General features: G+C 35.9%; 3 protein-coding genes across 3 annotated transcripts; 2 read left to right on the top strand and 1 right to left on the bottom strand.

Annotated features, from left to right (window-relative positions):
* The first annotated feature begins 1310 nt into the window (after window positions 1-1310).
* On the top strand, window positions 1311-5966 carry HELRODRAFT_108727 (hypothetical protein). The gene is made up of 11 exons (XM_009033305.1): window positions 1311-1416; window positions 1588-1878; window positions 2044-2219; window positions 2352-2502; window positions 2708-2986; window positions 3154-3386; window positions 3623-3774; window positions 3916-4087; window positions 4192-5102; window positions 5151-5440; window positions 5669-5966. Exons 2-9 carry the CDS (start codon window positions 1596-1598, stop codon window positions 4492-4494), a joined length of 1749 nt encoding a protein of 582 aa, XP_009031553.1. The 5' UTR covers window positions 1311-1416; window positions 1588-1595; the 3' UTR covers window positions 4495-5102; window positions 5151-5440; window positions 5669-5966.
* Window positions 5967-7500: 1534 nt separating this feature from the next.
* Window positions 7501-10934, bottom strand: HELRODRAFT_70921 (hypothetical protein; the record flags this gene model as incomplete). Its single annotated transcript, XM_009032942.1, has 6 exons — window positions 7501-8058; window positions 8200-8331; window positions 8581-8700; window positions 8999-9222; window positions 9259-9451; window positions 9594-10934. 6 exons carry the CDS (start codon window positions 10932-10934, stop codon window positions 7501-7503), a joined length of 2568 nt encoding a protein of 855 aa, XP_009031190.1.
* An 862-nt stretch (window positions 10935-11796) lies between these two features.
* On the top strand, window positions 11797-13500 carry HELRODRAFT_166366 (hypothetical protein; the record flags this gene model as incomplete). Its single annotated transcript, XM_009033304.1, has 5 exons — window positions 11797-12385; window positions 12464-12565; window positions 12704-12850; window positions 13133-13229; window positions 13365-13500. The coding sequence occupies 5 exons, from the start codon at window positions 11797-11799 to the stop codon at window positions 13498-13500; spliced, it is 1071 nt and encodes a 356-aa protein (XP_009031552.1).
* Window positions 13501-16141: the final 2641 nt, after the last annotated feature.

Raw genomic sequence — 16141 nt, 5'->3', positions numbered from 1 at the left:
TACGTATTTATAAAGTTATATATTTATATATATTTATATATACAGTCATATGGGCACAAATACATTGTACATCACATATGTACGTACGTACTGCACGCATTCACATGGTACACGCATGTTTGTATGGTGTGCACTATAGGTATCATCAACAGTGTGGTATGTTTGTATATGTTTGTATAGGTGATGTGTTTGTATATATTTGTATAGGTGGGATGTTTGTATAAGTCGTATGCTTGTATATGCCGTATGGATGGTAATGTTGCGGCTTCCGTATTCTCATTGTTTTATGATCGATTTTTTTTTTAAGTTTTTTTTTGTTATAGAAAAATGCTCTAAAAATTTTAATTTAAAAATTGTTTGAATAATTTTAATAAAATGAATTTACGACATTTAAAATGTTTTTTTTTGTCGTTGAAAGCAAATGATCCAGTTTTGGTGTTTAAAAATTAAAAAATTTTGAATTTAAAAAAATAGTCATCCCGGTAGTACACAAATTTTAAATTATTTGTTTTCCACTTCTGCATACCAGACCTCTTGCTACGGAAACATCTGACTAACCTCACGGCAAACAAAATGTGTTTGACATGTCGTTGAGTGGTGGAAGGATTATTTGGAAAGTGAACTGCCGCCCTTTGAACTTCCTGCCCGCCCCACCGATAGATGTCCTCCCGAGCGTCCAGGGCCTCCACCACGACCACCCAGCTGTCCCAGACGAACCGAAGTTTGGAAATGTCTAACATACACAACAACATCAGCCACCACAACAACAGGGTGAGTTTTTCGTTTGTTTGCTTCATTAGTTGATTAAAATACTGATTTGATGATTGATCGGAGGAAAGAAAGCCTTACTTAATAACTAATTACGTTTCTATCTGACGCAGAACAACAGCGGTGACGTCACAGACGACCCTGACCTTGATATGACGTCAGACGAAGAGAACAGGGAGCGCAACAATGTGGATAGTGACGCTGAGACCATTCCCCTCGAGGATGACATCATGAACAACAACAACGACAACAAATACGAGGAAACGGAAGGCGACGACGACGACGACGACACAAACTGCGACACACTCGACGACTACACGGAATCTAAAAAACGCAAGATTATCAAAAAAACTGCGAAGGAAGACGGGAATCTGTTAATTACCGACGGCAAGAAATCGTCTATTAAAAAACTCGACGGCAACGGTGGCTACTACGACGAGGACGTCGGTGGCAGCTCGAACGCCGCTCCTTCGAATGGAAAAATTGAAGAAGATGGTTGGAGTAAGGATTTTGATAGAGATACTCCGAGTCCCAATTTGGATGAAAATAAAAAAAATTGGGAAGGAAAATGTGCGGCCATTTTTGTGGTCATCGCGCTGGCCGTCGTTGCGGGCGTGGTCGTTTATTTCTACAACAATCAGTCCAAAGGTCAGTGAATATTGACTTTTCAACTAGATTAAATTTTTTTTTATTTTTTTGACTCTTGTTAGATTTAAATTTCCCCTAACCGTTGGTTAAGACTATTGCGCAGCACAAAAGTTCATTATCAAACAGACTATGAAGGATGATGAAATCAATTTTAAAATAAATTCAATGCAGTTGAATCCATGATAGAGCTCCGATTCGCCAACTACTTTTCAAACCACATGGTCCTACAAGGCTCTCCCCACAAGCCGGTTATTTGGGGTTACGGTCCAAAACCGACAGACTACAAAAATATATCAGTAATTGTTCGGCTGTACATGTTCGATTCTTCAAAGCAATCCATCGCGACAAAGCAACACACGAACGTACTAACCACTGAAGCCAGCGTTAAAGATGATTCGCTATCGAAATACTTGGCCGAGGTTGAGCCCGAATATCGATATACGAGTCAAGTCCAAAGAGCCGGTTGGTTGATAATTTTTTTAGTGACGATTGTTTGAAATATGCTATTTAATAAATTTTAAAATAAATTGAGCAAAATAAATGTTTATTTATGTATTAAAACCGTAAAAATAAAAATAACGAGCAACTTTGATGAGATTTTTAGTAAAAAATTTCTCTTAATTTTAGCGGCTGGAAACACGTGGCGAGTAACATTAGAGCCTCCAACACACAAAGGACCATATCTCATAACGGCTTCTCTGATTGGCCAGTCAGAAGATCAGGTGATCAAACTTCGTGACGTCATGTTCGGGGATGTGTGGGTGTGCACTGGACATGATAGAGGCCTTGATAGACTCAACAAAGTGAGCAGTGCTATTGCGAATTGAAATTTGTACACTAAAATCTACTCGTATTTGTGAAGTTAAATTAGAATATTAAAAAAAATAAATTAATCTTACAACATCTAAAGGATCTTATAATATTGCTAAACGCAGATAGCGAATTTCACTGATAGCGACAACACTAACATCAATGAAGGTGACGACGGTGATGAAGATGATTTGAGAATTTTTTCAGTTTTTCCCGCCAAATCAGACGTTCCCTGGCCCGACATACATCTGTACGACATCCCCTGGACCATTGCCAGTACGTCCTACCTGCTTCCCACTACAAAAATTTAAAAAAAAATTATTTAGTTGTACGGTCAAGAAATAAAATTTGCTTCTCTATATAAACCTTTTTTCTACACGAGCGTGCTAAAATAAAATGAATTAATAAATAATTGGTAATTAAGAAAATTAATAATAAGCAAATAAATAAATAAATTTAGTTTAACGACCAAACCCCGCAGGTAAATCTAAAGCGCCTAGAATCCGCGATAGATCCGGATCCTACTCACCGATATTTCCGGGACCGTGTTGGCACTTCGGTCACAAACTTCGGCGACACTTAAAACGTCCTCTTGGCCTCATATCTGCCATCTACAATGAGAACCTTCCAGAAGAATGGCTGCCCTCTCAAGCGCTTAACGTCTCTGAAAAGACATATCTGGAAAGTTCTTCGAGAAACTGGAACGGGATGATCCATCCACTGTTGGATGTTCAAATTAGAGGAGTCATTTTTCAACAGGGTTAACGTTTTTACTTTTTAATTTCTATTTACTCATCAAAGATGTTAGGAAAAAATTCCATTGTTGTTCAACGAATTAAAACGAATGAACGGCCGGCTGAGTTAGAAATGGATGTAAAAAAAAACAATAAAACAAGTTAAGATGAAACGCATTATTTAACCCGCTAGGTGATGCGTTTGAGGATGACGACAGAGATCAGAAAGAGAAAGAGAAGAAAGAAAAATCGAAGAAGAGTTCCTCAGACTACAGATACTTCTTCAAAAAATTCACTCACCATTGGAGGATGGGAGTAAGGTCAAGGACGCAACCTCATTCCTCTGCTTCCGGCGGTGGTGATAGTAATGATGAGAGTAATCTTAATAATGATGACACCCCTCTTATTTTGTTCGGTATAATACAGGTCAGTACCAATGTTTCGTTGCGTTAGTGATCTCCAATAGTGATCACTGATGATCTGATGAATTGTGCCTCAATCTCTCGATGCTTCGCTGATGAAGTGTTGTTTCATTAGTGATAATTGTTTAGAGGTCCATCTTTATCAACATAAACAATATATTTTTTTGCTGTATTATAACTATCACTGGGAAATGTTGAATAATTAAAAGGAAATAATTTTTAACCGATAACATTTTCAAGGCTCTGCCAAACAACAATTCTCAATCGAAATCACTGGCCACAGCTAGCAACAGGTGGCGAGCGACGGCCAACCGAGGCTACCTGCCAAATTCTGATTTGGATTCGACGTTTCTGGCGGTATCTATCGATCTTCCGGATATGGAGGACATCAGGTGACTGGTCACGTGTTTCTTGCTCACGTGTTTCTTGGTCACGTGGATGGCACACGCTTGTATGTGCATCTGAATGAATGTTTTTTCGAATTTGTTTATTGCTTGTATGCAGGTAAATTTTGATTTACCCCAATTCCACAGGCAGAAACAAAAACTTGGAGAGCGTCTACTCCGCGGGGCAGTCCACGTAGCCTACCACGAAAAAGTGGAGCACAAAGGACCCACCCCATTCGAATATGTCAACGTAAAAAAAAAAGATCTGACCTTGAACTTCAACACCAACATCATCGTTAAGAGTGACTTTGGATTTGAGGTAGGAACAAAACAATTTATATATCGATGGACAGGCGATGATGAATCTTAGTTTTGCAATTTTGTTCGTTGTCCATCTAAATGAAATGACCAACACTCACACAGATCTGCTGCTCAAAAACACCGCGTAACCAAACCTGCAAAGGACCAGAAGACAAAGCAGCAGGCTTCTACTGGGACCACGTCATCGTGACGTCATCGACGAACAAATCCGTAACTCTAAACACGGAAAACTGTCCGTGGCATACCGTCGGATTTCGATACGCCTGGGCCGACGAACCGTGCGAGTTCGAATCCTGTCCGGTATATTCGGTCCGAACCAATTTACCAATGCCATCTCTCATTCACCTGCACATGCTGGACGATGGAAAGCCAAAAAAGTTACATCTCGATTTAGTGGATGTTTAAATGTGCTTCTTTTTAATGTTAAATGTTATTATCATTTTTATCGTTCATAATCTTGCAATTCTCAATGCTACTATACCAACACGTTAACGCCAATACTGCATTCATTACTGATGTTATTATCATTATTATTGATGTTACTTTTATTATATATTAATATTAATTTATTATTATTAATATCTGCGTATATATATATATATATATAGAATATTGTATATATATATATTATATATATATATATATATATATAAATTATTCTGCGTGCATTACATTTCAAAAGTTTCAACACATTCCATCTAATTAATATTTTATTAAAATATATATAACATTGTTTTATTTTTATTGGTTTTTTCATATAAATTCTCATCATCATCATCATCATCATCATAATCATCAGTCATTAGCGTACCATCATCATCGTTGTTAGTATAATTATCATCAGTATCATCATCGTCGTCTTCTTCTTCATCATCATTATCACAACCCCACTTGTCAATCAAAACGACATTAAAATATGTATTGGCCACTCTAATTAGTCCGTTATTGCATAAACTTAACATACATACATACAAAACAAACACACACACACAACACACCCAGACACACACACACATACATACAAACACACATACATGTTATGTATATGCATATATATATATATATATATATATATATATATATATATATATATATATATATATATATAACTTTTTCGATCATTTTATATAAAAACTCATTTTTCCATTTGAACTTTGAACTCATTTTTTTTGATCTTAAGTGTCATGGAAAAAATATGTAAGAGTAATAAATTTTTAAGAAATAACGTTATGAATATTATAGAGTTATAATTAAATTTTACTGGGCGAAATATTCCGAAAAAATGTTTTTTTACTAAAGGGAAAATTGAATACTAGCCATGCATTATAACCAAGAATGAACGAAAGAAAGAAAGATATTCACAAATAAATGAATGAACAGATTATTGAACAAATACATAAACAAAAACATATATAAATAGTTAAATAAACAAACGAATAAACAAACAAGATAAAACAAATAATGAAACAATAATTAATAATTTTAAATGTCATAAATTTTGAAGATAACAAATTTATTAAAATAAATATATAACTGAAATATTTATAATAAAATAAATAAACATAAAATAAATAAACAAATACATAGATACCTCTATCCACACATACATACATACATACATTCATACATACATACATACATACATACATACATACATACATACATTCATACATACATTCATACATACATACATACATACATACATACATACATACATACATACATACATACATACATACATACATACATACATACATACATACATACATTCATACATACATACATGATAAAGATGATTAATTACAATAAATATCCATCGTGATCGAAGCTTTATAAGTTGAAAAATTAAGTCAGTCACATGTGTGTTCTATTGCCACTCACACCACACATACGATAACACATACACAAACAAACATAAACAAGCACACACACAAATACAATTTTTCATTTATGTAATAGACACATAAGACACATATAACAAAATCACGCACACACACACACACACACACACACCAAAATCACACACACACACATACACACACACACCACACACACACTTTTTTTTACATACAAGCATTTTTAATACGAATTGAACCATAACATTTGTCTATATCACTTCACTATTGTTGTAAATGAATGAGTTGGAAATTAAATAACAATAATTATGTAAATATTCCTCATAAAAAAAACAATAATAATAATAATTATAATAATAATTATGATTTAAATAGGTTAAAATGTCCAAATTCCAGTTAGGATTTCAAGATTATTCAATCGAAATACTACAGTGAAAAAAATGTAAGTAAATCTGTCACCACACGCCTCTGATGACCTAATACCTTAAAAATGCCTAATACCAGGTAAATATACCAACTAATGCCAGTTAATACCAGCTAAATACACCAACTAATGCCAGCTAATACCAGCTAAATCCACCAACTAATGCCAGCTAATACCAGCTAAATACACCAACCAATACCAGCTAATACCAGCTAAATACACCAAGCAATACCAGCTAAGTACCTAGCTATACCACAATTCATCTTCAGCGACAACAACGACGGCTCGAGAAATCAAGGAACCAACCCAAAAGAAACATGATGAGAGTTGTGCACACTCAGTTAAAGTAATCCTTCCAAACTACCAAACTGTCAAGATACACCTACCTACTTCCATACCTTCAAAATATACGATACGAAACGATACGATTCGATACCATAAGAGGCTATGTCTTCCAACAACAACAACAACAACACACGTTTAGACGACATTTTCTCCGAGATCGGGGGTTGCCGTTTGGCTACCTATGATGAAACCGAAATACCCCTCGACGCCATCCACATCTGTCACTCGCCTCAGTATCACGCAACCCCGCTTTCACCCTGTCCTTCTCCACCTGCTCTCTCCATCCCAATCGCGGACGACCCCTTCCTACCACTCCTTCAACCTCGAACTCCAACGCTCGCCTAATCCCGACACTTTCATCCCTTCTCAACACATGTCCATACCACCGCAATCTCGATCTCCTTATCAATGTCACAATGTCCTCATTCAGTCCCATCATTGACATCAGCTCTGTACTACTCCTCCTATCCTTCACTTTAACCCCACACATCATCCTCACCATAGCTCTTTCAGCCCTCTGCAGTACACTTTCCTCCTCTCTCCTCAACACCCAAGTTTCACCACCATATACCATCGCTGCTCTCACACATGCTTTATATACCCTCCCTTTCATCTTCATTGACTATTTCTTTCCACACAATACCCCACCCAGTTCCCTAAATTTCATCCATCCCACACGAAATCTAGCCGTAACTGCGCTCAAACAGTTACGGCTAGAGTTCGTGTGGGATGTCTGGCTATGTCTTCCACCTCGCTAAAAACCAAAAAAAGACCCCCCATACTAAATCACCTGCCCCCTCCATAACCCATCGCACCGAGATAATACGATGATCCGAACAGCTGATCATCGAAGTCCTCATCCCCCCCACCAGCATCATTTCCGTAGCCCTTGTGGCCCAAACTCTTCTCCTTAACACCGAAGTTCAAGGACGACGGTGGCCTCTCGTACGGCGATATGTCAAGGTCATTGTACAACCTCTCGTGACCTTTCATCGACCCGTAGATGTCCGAGTAGATGGACAGGCCGTCGCCAGGCATGTAATCCGGATTCATGTCTCCGTAATAGAACTCAGCGCCCTCCAGTACTGATGCGTCTTCGATGTAGCCACCGAGAAAACTGTCATGAGAGTAATTCAAGCCATTCCCAAAACCCCTGTGACTCGTGTGGTGAGGGTAGGTCAGGTAGTCGTTGAGATCGCTGCCGGGTTGCTGCTGTTGATGCTGCTGCTGCATCTTGATCATCTCGATCCACTGTTGATTGTGGATGCGAAACTTTTCCAGTTTGATCTTCTTCGACCATGCCTGGTCGTGATTGGACACGATGTCCAGGGCTCCAGAACAGATCTGATCAAAGTTTTTTTTTTCAGGAATGACGACGGCGACATTGAGAATAATAACAGTAACAACAATAAATAGGTGACAACAACAACAACAACAAACATAGCAATAAAAACAAATAGGAGTAGCAAGAGAACAGCCAGCAACCTTTCTGATTTGTTCATTGCCATCATGCATGAGGTCAATGAGGTAGGCTGGTGCCTGGGTCTTCAATATCACGTACTCCTTCGTCTTCTCATGCTGTATCAGCTGGTAGAAGATGTACACAATTTGTATAACCTGTAGGTTGTACATTACATGTACACACTCATGAACCGCACATACACATACTATACGTACGCGCATACATACACACTCATGTACTGTACACACAGTTACATTGTACGCTATCATACGCATAAATTATGTACATAATGTATCTATAATATGCAAGCATGGCTTTATGAATAACTAATATTAGCGCAATGACAGCAACGATATTAACATTAACAACAACAACAACAACAACAATAATAATAACAAAATGACCATGACATCCTCTTCCTGTTTGATGGTTAAAAGTGAAATTAGAGACTGGACGATGCCACTGTCGGCGAGGGCAGAGGCACACGTCTCATCGAGACAGGACGTGCTTATTAGACGGACCATCTATTCGTATAAATGTGTGTATGCGTGTGTGTGCGTGCGTATGTGTGTGTGTGTGCGTTATGTGTACACACAGATACACACACACACACACATATAAATATAGTAATAAAACAATGATTTTGACAGAAAACGAATGACCTAGTGTAGATTATGAGGCCAGAAGTGATGAAGTGATGTCAATTGTAATGAGAGCATTGATGATTTTTCGAGATAAGGGCGATGATTGTAATGGTAAAAACGCCGACAACATCAAATGACAAAAAGATGGTGAAAAAATGGTAAAATAAGTTGACGTGACCTGAAAAACAATCTCGTCATCATTACTGAAGAGAGAGGCAGGTTTCAAGTTCTCTTTAAGCCACTCAATCAACTTGTATTCCTTCAAAACCATCTCAAAATCCAACTCTGGATCCTTCATGTTTGCCAGGATGGACAAACACTCAGCTGAAAACTCATCTCTAAAAGCGTTCTTCACATTAGAGCCAATGTCACCAACGTAATCTAGGAAGATTTTCTTAGCTGCTGATAATTTTTTCTTTCTCTCAATTTTCATTAGACTGCCCTCTTTATCTGGTTTCTTGTCTTCGTCTGGTGAAAATTTCAAGTGGTATGAAAGTTTTTTCAAAAGTTTTGCAGTCAGTGGATCCCTATTTTTGACGGTCCTCTTCATAAGGAACTGCACTAGTTTAGGATCACTCAAGACATCGGCACAGGTCGGATTCGACGCCAAGTTCACACACAGGCCCAACGTCTGCAGTTGTTGAGAAATGTGAAATGTTTGTTAACAGGATTAGTCATAGAATTTAGCTTTAATAAATAAAAATCTAGAAGAAATAAAAAATTGAAAAAAATGAATAATTTAATGAGCGATAATTGAAATTGTTGACAAATACCTCGATTTCAAACTTGTTCCTCTCCTTCTCAGCCATCAGAAGTTTCATGAGCACCTGACAGCAGTCTGACTCAACAAAATGCAGGCAGTTCCTCTTGTTGACAGTGAGGTTGTAGAGGAGGCAGAGGACGATCGGTCGATTCAAATCACTCTTCAGCAGATCCATCAACATCTTCAACATGTCATTTTGAAATATCTGATGTCGAATGCTGCCATCAAAGCTCAAATTTAGTAGCAACCTCAGGCTGACATTTATCAAATCTTCATTTTTAGACCCAGCCAGAATAGATGCCAGCGACTCAACAGTATTCAACTTCACCATGTTGTCCTTGTTCTCCACAAAAATGCTCAACTTCTTCAAAAATGATATGACCAGCCTCAACAACTCAACATTATTTTTTCTTTCCAAAGTTCTCACTAGCATCTTCACGATGCCTTTCTTGTGCATCTTTGCTTCCAACTTTCTATCCTCGGCTAGATTGAGAAGCATGTGGAATGAAACTTGAAGCAGCCTCTCCTGCATGGCTGTCAGCTGCTGTAGTTGCTTCTGGGCTGATTTCACTAAATCCTTTTTGATTGTTTTCTTCATCTGGTCCATCCATCCATCGTAAAGGTTCAACTCGTGTTCGATGATCTTCATGCATAGAGATCCAACCTGGAAATGTGAGACGACAGCATGCAGTTGTGAGAATCTAGAGAAGCAGAAGAATATGTGCACAATGTTTGTTGCAAGTTCAGTGCTGTTCTTCCAATCTTCTGCCAGGACTCTTGAGAGGGCACCCAGTAAAATCTCATTCTGGCAGAGTTCATCTAAATTTTCAGGCTTCAAAGCCAGTTGTAATATAAGATGTGTACCTCGTAATCTCTCAGAAATTTCATCGTATAACATCTCCAGGTACATCTCCAGATCATTTATATTTGCCAGTTCAGTTATTTGCATGTTACCTAGTGAAGTCAAGTTATCTAATGAATTTTGATGACTGTGTTTAATTTTCTGTTGGTGACCTCGACCTCCAGCGCTGTTCGAGGTACTGCTTGACACCTTTCTTTTCTGCAAGTAATACAACAACTGCTCAATCTCTGGCTGTTTGCTTGGATGGATTAATTTGCATTTATCAATTATGTTTTTTGCCATCAACTTGATGTCTGTATTCTCCCCCATCGCCCCGACTTTGACAACTTTCTGGCACTGCTTCTTGTCCCCAAGAACCGGTTCTCCGGACTCTGACAAGATGACAGCTTCTACCTCATAATTGACGACCAGTGCTTTTTCAACAGGGTGGACATCTATAGAACCTGCCGTGATTCTCCGTTTCAAATACCTGGCGTCCTCAGCGTTCATCGCTTTTTTGTATAGTTTAATTTATTTATTTAAAAGTTTTTTTAAAATAGTTTATTATATTAAAAATAAATAATAATAAATAAAATGATGATTAATCATACATTAAATTAATTAACATTAATCCTTAATCTTAATCATTAAGATTAAGTATTAAAAAGTTTTAATGTGATCTAACAATGGCCGACCATTTTCAATATTAAATGATTAATAATCTTAAAGAAATCAGATAAATTTAGATTTCCACTATTAATTAACTAATTAATTTAAAGTTTTAACTATTAAACTCTATCTAATAAACTGATTTAATGATTAATTAAATTATCGATCAGTCAACATGATGTAAACAAATCGCCATAGCAATGCAGAAGAAAAAAATTTTGTTTAAAAATTAATTATTTTATAACCTTTGATTAATTTTCAATAAATCAAATAAAATAATTTTACAGGCTAAATCCGAAAAATTAAGTTAAATTCATTTTTTATTTGATCTGTTAAAATGTTTTTGGAGATGTTGAATCGATAGAATTCAAAATTGAAAGCAGTTAACAAAATAACATCACAGGCATGAAATAAATAAAGCAAATTAAATTCAAAATTCATTAAAATTAAGTAATTCGCACGGATTTAAATCTTCAAACAATTTCTGAAATCATAAAAAATATTTCATGGATTCCGATAGCGGAGTTAAAAATGTGGAATTTAGAAGAAAATTGCAAAATATATACTCTGGAGCTACAAAAAATTTACAAACAGTTAATTTCGACACCATAAAAGTGACTATGTTCAACTTCTCTCTGATTACCTCTCATTTATCTATTTTAATAATCACAATTCAACTCACTAAAAACAGGATAAATTTTCAATGGACGATAAATTTGTGCTGCTGCGTCAAAAGATAAATGAGAACTTGGCCGAGGATGACTTTGATCCGGATGGCACTCTTGCTAGTAAGATGCTTGGCTCCAATGCAGCCTACCACATCGATCAAATTACTCCGGCCATCAAAAACCTTGGCATGCCGAAACGTGTTTCCATCGAAGGAAGGCACAAAGGACAAGAAATTCCGCAAATGAACTCAGCGAGAAGTAAGATGGAACTCGATGAATTCGATGCCAAGAAGCACAAGTCTGCTGATGCAAAAATGATTTCTCAAAAATTGGAAGAGTTTTTTGGTAGTGCTTCAAGGTGCGTCAGTCCTAATCCTGTTGCGTCATCTTACTCGTTCCAATCATTTAAAAAGGACGAAAGATTTTTAAATGATTTAAGAGGCGAAGATGATTTGGAGACTTTCAAATTCAACAAAAAGTTCACTTCGAAATCATTCATCGAAACGCCCAAGAATAATTTTCAATCGAAGTGGTCGAAAGAAGTTCATAAGTCGAAAGAAATTTCGAGAGACATCGTGGCTGAGATGTTCAAGAACAGTAATGTGTTTCTTGATGATAATCTCGGTTCGTTTGTAATTAATTATTTTATCGAAAATTCTTTATAAGCCGGGCTCGTTTGCTCTCAATTGTTTCATCATTCAGTTGATGAGAAGACCTTATTTGATCAATTTACAGAGCGACCATTGCCTTTTGATAAGAGATTCAACAACGGCGATTCAACCTACCGTTACAATTCAGCCAAAGGTTATTTTTTAATTATAAATTTTTGTTTTAAAATATCAAAAATAACAAATTTACCTACTGTAATTAAATTTTAGTTTCTCGAGAAAAATGCGTCGTAGAATTTAAATTCATCTTGAGAAATATTCAAAAAAATCGAAGGCGATGACGAAGCCTTGATGGAGAAGCTGGTGCAGCACGCCACGAAATCCGTGGACATGTTGACGGAGACAGACGACAGTGTGACTGATGTCACGTTGAACCCTTTCAATAAATCTTCGAAAAATGTCACTGCTTCACTAAGAAATAGTCAGTTGTTAATAACCGAATCTCAAATTATTTTAAGATATAAATCTTTGGAATTCTTAACTTTTCAAACATTATAACATGATACGTTATTAAACATTATTTTCAGCGTATAACAATAGAATTTAATGATATAAAACTCTTTCTTCAATACAAATTTGTCAAATTAGACACTTTGAAACACCCTTTTTAATGTATGTCAATCATATTTACCAAACATTAGCCACTTTTGTCAGGATCAAATAGTCAAATTTAACGCTACGAAACACTTTTTCAACTGATCAGACTCCAATAAGAATTACCGGGAAGGCGGTGGCGGCAAGAGTGTATCGTACGACACGTACGTCTCCAAAATACCCAGGTCTAGGAATAATCAGAACAAGTAAGAAAAATGAAGACAAACCTTTATTTTTCACTACAATTTTCAATTTTCATGTATTATTTCTTTGATATTTTTCAACTTTATCTCACATATTTTTTTCAAAATGATTAAATTTAAATTAACTTTTCACCAAAGTACTGACGTAAATGATTTGGACGAGGCCGCAGCTTCCTCGTCATCTTCATCTTCCTCATCTGACGGAGAAGACAGTTCTCTCTGGTTCGCCATGCGTCAGAACTTCAGCAACAACGTTCAGAATGCGGAGAAATAAGTTTAAAATTCCACGGCCGCCACTCATTATCCACTAATTTCTCTTCCAAATAATCTCAAACTCTCTTAATCATACATAACTTGATATGTTGCGGCCGTCTCTCAAAAAATTTCTACTGAATTTAAACGTGAAACAGCGTTTTATTTGATTAATTTGTTAAATAAAATGTTCAGTGTTTTTCAAAATGATCTTTGATTGGGTGATATGCGATTTTATACTATGATGTCTTGAACTTTTTATCAATCAACCAATCAATCAATCGACCAGTCAATCAACCAGGCAACCAGTCAATCAAATTTGTATTTATATAGCGAAATTACTGTCAATTCAACTGCGCTCTCACCTAAACTCTCAAAACAACGAATCACAAAAATAGCTTTGTAACAATTAAATAACGTGAATTCTTTCTAAATGCGTTTCAAAATGTCTGCCCAAACTCAAATAACATTGCGATATCCTTTTTAAGAACTTTACCGTTACGACTACTGCAAAAAAACATGAAAAACATTAGCTAATTTGTATGCACATCTCATTATAAGAATGCGCACACGCACACACACGCGCGCGCGCACACACACAACATAAATACACATACATACACGAGTAGAGATAACTTTAAATTAATTCAAATTTGTAAATCAGTAGTGCTAGATCGGATTTCAAATGACTTTTAGGTCAGAGTTTTATGTTGCTTGTAATGACGGGTTAAACGTTTTAACACTGTTGGAGATATTGATTTAAAAAAACTTAAACCTATTACTCAATTACATTTTGCAGTGAATGTGATAATTATAGCTGTAGATCTAAGGGAGTTAACCGTGTATTTGACGCGATAAGCAAAAAACAAGATTTTGGAAACTTTGAAAGTTTCTTGGCCGGCCTCAGTCAAAATTTCAAACCCTCCCAAGCCAATGATGTTAAGATTCGCCGTCGTCAGATTAACTTCTAACAGCTGTTTTAAAGCATTACATGCGACTACACACACATGTGGTGGTTAAGTTACTTTTCGAAAGTCCCTGTTGAAAAACTCCAAAGTAACCAACCATTCTGCCAATTTTTCGTGCATGTATATTTGAACAGATTAAAATACTATTGGTAGCTGTGCTGGTTGCTGTAGATTACACGATTTTAAGTATGTTTATATATAAAGAAGTTTAATGTGTGTGTGTTTGCATATGTTTGTGTGTATGTGTAAAAGTGTGTGTGTTTTTGTGTGAGTTTGTGTGTAAACAGTTCAATTATGGGTTAAGTGGAGGTTGGTGAACGAAGTAATTCAGCGGTGAGTGAGTGTGTGTTGAGTTCATTGATTCGACAGAAGTTTGTTTGGTTTAAGTTTTAAGGAATGCTCACTCAGAAGTGCCTTCTTGAATTGCATGTATAAATCAGCAGCAATTATGACAAATTTCATCTTTAAGATACCATATGAGGCTATACGAAACGATACGATACGATATGATTTGATACAATGTACTTTTCTCTAAATTCTTTAATTTCTTTCAAATTTGGTATGTATGCATGTATGTATGTGCACACACACACACACATGTAGACACACACACACACACACATGTAGACACACACACACATATGTAGACACACACAAACAACACACACAAAGCGATACATTCTAAGAGTGTTTATTTCCTTAGATTTAATTTAATGCAGCGCAAACAAAACGCATGAGTTTTGCGTATATACAAGCACGTTTGTTTGTTTCTATGTGTGTGTATATGTGTTTCTATGTGTGTGTGTATGTGTGTGTGTGTATATATGTATGTATGTAGGTAAGAAGATTTTCCTTCGCACGTCTTTGGCCTGATTCCATTGCAGTTAAGAGGTTACTGCATTCCATTTTCCAGTTTCCCAATTATTTCCAAAATAATTCTTACCTAAGATACACTAAAACACAAAAATTCACTACTACTACTGCTACTGCTATCAATAATAATAGAAATATGATGGCGACGATGACGACGATGATGATAATGCCGTCATTTTTCTTTGATACATTCTTTCGTTCATTCACCCCCTGTGTAATGTATGCATGTATGTATATATGCATGTATGTATGTATATATGCATGTATGTATGTATGTATGTATGTATGTATGTATGTATGTATGTATGTATGTATGTATGTATGTATGTATGTATGTATGTATGTATGTATGTATGTATGTATGTATGTATTTATGTATGTATGTATGTATATATGTATGTATCTATGTATCTAGTTATGTATGCAACTTCAACATCATAGAGTGTTTTCATCGTTTGTTTGTTCTTCAAAAAGTTGTTGAATAAATTTACTTTTAGTTTATTCAACTTTGTTGTTGTTATTATTACTATTATTATTGTTGATGATGTTAGTACTGTTATATATATATATATATATATTAATATTGTTATATATATATATATATATATATATATATATATTTATTGAAATAGCAGGCCAGGCATATGATATGAATTTTTTCTCGATATATTTACAATCTTCAAAGTTCTAAGCTTTGAGAATGAATTGAATGAACGAACGAACAAATGCATGAATGAACAAACAAATGATTGAACGAACAATTGACTGAATGAATGCATGAATGATTGAATGAACGAATTGAAAGTATGAAGGGTAGCACTT

This window comes from Helobdella robusta, assembly GCF_000326865.2.
Source record: "Helobdella robusta unplaced genomic scaffold HELROscaffold_9, whole genome shotgun sequence".
NCBI lineage: Eukaryota > Metazoa > Annelida > Clitellata > Rhynchobdellida > Glossiphoniidae > Helobdella > Helobdella robusta.
This window is presented reverse-complemented; position numbering and strand designations above follow the sequence as displayed.

Bases quoted from the DNA above. Each gene is read 5' to 3' on its own strand.
- HELRODRAFT_108727 (XM_009033305.1), top strand. From the start codon at position 1,596: ATGATAGAGCTCCGATTCGCCAACTACTTTTCAAACCACATGGTCCTA. The intron at 1,879-2,043 runs GTTGGTTGATAA...TCTTAATTTTAG, and splicing joins GAGTCAAGTCCAAAGAGCCG to CGGCTGGAAACACGTGGCGA. The intron at 2,220-2,351 runs GTGAGCAGTGCT...TGCTAAACGCAG, and splicing joins GCCTTGATAGACTCAACAAA to ATAGCGAATTTCACTGATAG.